At 50.1% G+C, this 4194-nt stretch overlaps 1 protein-coding gene across 3 annotated transcripts; it reads right to left on the minus strand.

Annotated features, from left to right (window-relative positions):
• Positions 1 to 1054: 1054 nt before the first annotated feature.
• LOC123101996 (uncharacterized) lies at positions 1055 to 3966 on the minus strand. Of its 3 annotated transcripts, none has more exons than XM_044523246.1 (7): positions 3679 to 3966; positions 3524 to 3597; positions 3222 to 3409; positions 3067 to 3140; positions 2764 to 2961; positions 2609 to 2682; positions 1055 to 2506 (listed from the first exon to the last, which is right to left on the minus strand). In XM_044523246.1, the coding sequence occupies exon 7, from the start codon at positions 2473 to 2475 to the stop codon at positions 1306 to 1308; it is 1170 nt and encodes a 389-aa protein (XP_044379181.1). In that variant the 5' UTR covers positions 2476 to 2506; positions 2609 to 2682; positions 2764 to 2961; positions 3067 to 3140; positions 3222 to 3409; positions 3524 to 3597; positions 3679 to 3966; the 3' UTR covers positions 1055 to 1305. The 3 variants fall into 3 exon arrangements, with proteins under 3 accessions (XP_044379181.1, XP_044379180.1, XP_044379183.1); XM_044523245.1 differs by having other exon boundaries at positions 3222 to 3418; XM_044523248.1 differs by having other exon boundaries at positions 3030 to 3140; positions 3222 to 3418.
• Between the last annotated feature and the right edge of the window lie 228 nt (positions 3967 to 4194).

Here is a 4194-nt window from a genome sequence, read left to right on the forward strand (position 1 = left end):
GGTCCTTATTGATGGTGGCATTGGTGTCAGTTAAGTGAAATCACAATTAAGACATTCCATAGAAAACGACGTAACACGCCTGCTTATTATTACTGAAAAGTACTCCCTCTGTAAACTAATATAAGAGCGTTTAGATCACTAGTTTAGTATTCTAAACGCTCTTATATTAGTTTACGGAGGGAGTATATCATACCGCCCAAATCATATGGTTCCTTCATTTCATCAGTGTCTAGCAATATTAGTTTTGGAGCTTTCCCTGATGTCTTTAGTATGCCCCTGATTACTGAAAAGAGCAAAACTGGGCTGGCTCTTTCCCTGATGTCTTTAATATGTCCCTCGCTAATCTCCAAAAAGGGTTTCCCCGATAAGAGAAGGTGCGCTGTCAGTGATTACCACGTCATCTAAAATTCTGAAGCAAGTATTGTGCAAAGTGAGTTTTTTTATACCGACTGTGTGTCCAATTCATGCTCTTGTATTGTAGAAAGTGAGTTTTCTTACACTGGTTGTGAGTCCAATTCATGCTCTTATATTGTAGAAAGTGGGTATATTGGAATAAGTGAACAAAGTCATGGAAGTTGCATCTTGCAACCATTTCCACTGAACTGAGGTCACCTGATTAGTATTGCCAGACAATTTTTTTCTCTGAGAATATAGCAAGAGATGAAGAGAGTAATTAATTTTCTTCACTAACAATAAATGGGAAACGTGCAATAAATATATTCTGTTAACACAAACCAAACATTCAGCTGAGCAACGACTTGGAAACATACCAAGAAGTGAACAAGGGTCACCTAGAGACTACATACAGTCCTCAACAGACAATTAGTGCTAGTTGCTGTATACCTGAACACACATAACATATTCAGTAGCATCATCTAATACTGAAAAATATTATTTCAGCACTTTATATGAATCTCAAATCTCAAGTTGAATTCACGACAGAATATCTTACATAAGTGAAATACTAGCTAGGAGCCAGAATTAAGGAAGAAGCATATAGGAGTATATACCAAACAGCATGTATAGACAGGTAGTAGTCTGAAGAGTTCAGAGTTTCATTGATGAAATGAGTTTCAAGACAATCTTCAGATTAAGTAGAGTACATACAACAAACTGTATATGTAACTTCCAGTTTCCCATAGCCAAATTACAAGTTTACAACAAGAGCGACAACGACCACAGCAACGAAGACAACAAACCGAGACACTGACCTGGAGCATGGCATATGTTGATGGGCAACAAAGACTCAAAATAAAATTATGGAAATATGATGAGATCGAAATCTAGAAACCAACTCCTGGTAGATCAATGGAGGTACCAAATGGACGGTGAGCTGTCCGAGGGATGCGCCCATGGCAGGCAGCGCTTGATTTCCTCGTCGTCAGGGGAGCAACTCCAACCACCCATGTCGGTGCAGGGATATTCGTTCTGCTGGAGAACGCTCATCGGACGGCCACCATAGACATCGTCGAGGAAGTAGATGTAGCCCGGATTGCCGCTGCGCCCTGTGTCGAAGGCCTTGGAGCAGCTCCGGCCGACAAAGAGCACCTGCCCCTCCATCTTGTGGAAGCGCCAGGAGGTTCTGCCAAGTTGCTTCTCTAGCCTGAAGACCTCGAACCGCCTAGTGCCGCCTCTCGCCGGATCGACGAACCTCTTCACCATTAGCAAATCTTCACCGGAGGCGGCAGGCAGGAGGTAGCGGGAGACGATCTCCCCTGGCGCCGCGGGGGTCATCTGGTCAGCACAGCACTGGTAGACAAGATGTTGAACAGTAAGCGCACCGTCTGCGCCGGCAATCTCCGGCCTGTAGCAGAAGAGCTGCTCACAGGGGTTGACGGCCCAGAAGCATCCGTCGTGGTACGTCAGGTCCTGGGCGTCACACGGAGCCCCCAGCGGCGCCGGCGACCAGCAGTCCATGCCCGGGCGCCAGAACGCCATGGTGGTCTGGCCTGTCGTCAGGGCAGCGACGACGCATGCAGCCGACGGCGGCGGCGCGGACACGGCGGCCGCGCGGATCATTATGGGGCACCTGATGACGTTGAAGTTCGGCGGGACGCGCCCGCCGTTCAGGGTGACGCGCACGTGGTCCGGGAGGAGGACGCGCTCGCCGGAGCGGAGGTTGAGCAGGGCGTGGCCGTGCCACTGGTGGAGCACGACCACGGACCAGCCGCCATGAGAGGAGCCGCAGAAACGCGCCCCGCGGACGGCGCCGGCGAGGGGCGGCTGCGGGTCGGCGATCCCGCCGAAGATCCGGTAGCAGGAGGTCCCGGCAGTGGAGGGCATGAGGAGCCAGGGGAGCGGGGGCGGGTTTTGCAGCGCGACGCCACGCCAGTGCTGGTTGACGGCGGAGAACCTGACCCGGTCGCCGATGCATGCGATCGAGAGGAAGATGCGGCTGAGGATGTCTTGGTGGAGGCCCGACCAGTCGGCCACCGCCGCCGGCGGCGGCATCTGACGTTCGGATCTATGGAACATCGGAACGCACGAAGGGGGAACGGGGCCCTTGCTGCCATGTTTGACAAATTTGTTAGTATACACAACCATCAAACAGAAATGAGAATAAGTAGATGTATCGCACCTTCTCTGGTGTCTCAAAATAATTTCTCACCTTTTCAGATCCACGCACCCCTTTGCAGATCCAACCTCTCCCGTTCAAATTCCCATGTCAATCTCCCTCGGTGCCTAGGGTTTCAACGATTTAGACAACGTACAAAAGGAACGATGCAAAATCCATGCAAACGAAAGGGGAGAAGCCTGCCTTACCTTGGGGCGGCAATGGAGGGTGGCGGATGGGAAGGAAACGCGGCGGAGCAGCAGGGGCGACGGACGGCGGGGCAAAGGCGGTTTTGGCGGCTTGTCGCTAGATATGACGAGAAGGGGGGAAAGAAAGAACGAGCGGCGGCTCTATGAAGAAAGAGAGAAGACTGAGGGGTCCGCTCGCCTTCAATCCATCTACTCTTGCTGGCATGTTTAACAATTTTTTTAGTATATAAGCATCAAATAGAAATGAGAATAATTAGATGTATCACCTCCCCTGGATGTCCCAACCACAAAATATTTTCTCACCCTTTCAGATCCACACATCACTTTGTAGATCCAACCTCCCCCACTCAAATCTCCATGTCAATCTCCCTCGGTACCTAGGGTTTCGACGATTTAGACAACATACAAGAGGAACGACGCGAAATCCATGGAAACGAAAGGGGAGGAGCTTCCCTTACCTTGGGGCAGCAATGGAGGGATGTGGATGGGGAGGAAACGCGGCGGAGCAGCAGGGGCGACGGACGGCGGGGCAAGGCGGTTCTGGCGGCTTGTCGCTAGATATGACAATATGGGGGAAAATAAAGAACGAGCGGGGGCTCTGTGAAGAAAGAGAGAAGACAGAGGGGTCCGCTCGCCTTCAATCCATCTGCTCTTGCTGGCATGTTTAACAAATTTGTTAGTATATAAGCATCAAATAGAAATGAGAATAAACGGATATATCATCTCCCCTGGATGTCCCAACCACAAAATTTTTTCTCACCTTTTCAGATCCACACACCCCTTTGTAGATCCAACCTCTCCCACTCAAATCCCCATATCAATCTTCCTCGGTACCTAGGGTTTCGACGATTTAGACAACATACAAGAGGAACGACGTGAAATCCATGGAAACGGAAGGGGAGAAGCTTGCCTTACCTTGGGGCAGCAATGGAGGGCTGCGGATGGGGAGGAAAACGCGGCGGAGCAGCACGGGCGACGGATGACGGGGCAAGGCGGTTCTGGTGGCTTTTCGCTAGATATGACGAGAAGGGGGGAAAGAAAGAACGAGCGGCGGCTCTGTCTCACGTGTGGGCTGGGGTCTCGAGGAAACTGCCCTTTTGTCAAATTGAAATATTACAATACCATTTTTTTGCTCATTAATAGTTAATAACTGAGCAGATAACAGCGCCAAGCGGTCAATCAACATAAGACATGTTGTACCGGAAGGGGGTTGAGAGCAAGGCAAACAAAGAAAGGGGCATAAAATCGAAGGCGAACGAACTTGGGGGGGGGGGGGGGGGTTAAAATCAATTCTCCCTACAGAGGACAAGACATAGTTTCATTCACTTCTTCCATGTCTCTCCCCGGTGGGCCGTGGACAGATGGATTAGAGTGTCCCTTAAAATTTAGGCCATATATTATCATCTTCTAACTGCTTATATTTGCTTCTCT

Source organism: Triticum aestivum, chromosome 5A (genome assembly GCF_018294505.1).
Source record: "Triticum aestivum cultivar Chinese Spring chromosome 5A, IWGSC CS RefSeq v2.1, whole genome shotgun sequence".
NCBI classification, from domain to species: domain Eukaryota; kingdom Viridiplantae; phylum Streptophyta; class Magnoliopsida; order Poales; family Poaceae; genus Triticum; species Triticum aestivum.

Coding starts and splice junctions, on each gene's coding strand:
- LOC123101996 (XM_044523246.1), bottom strand. CDS start 2,475: ATGTTCCATAGATCCGAACGTCAGATGCCGCCGCCGGCGGCGGTGGCC.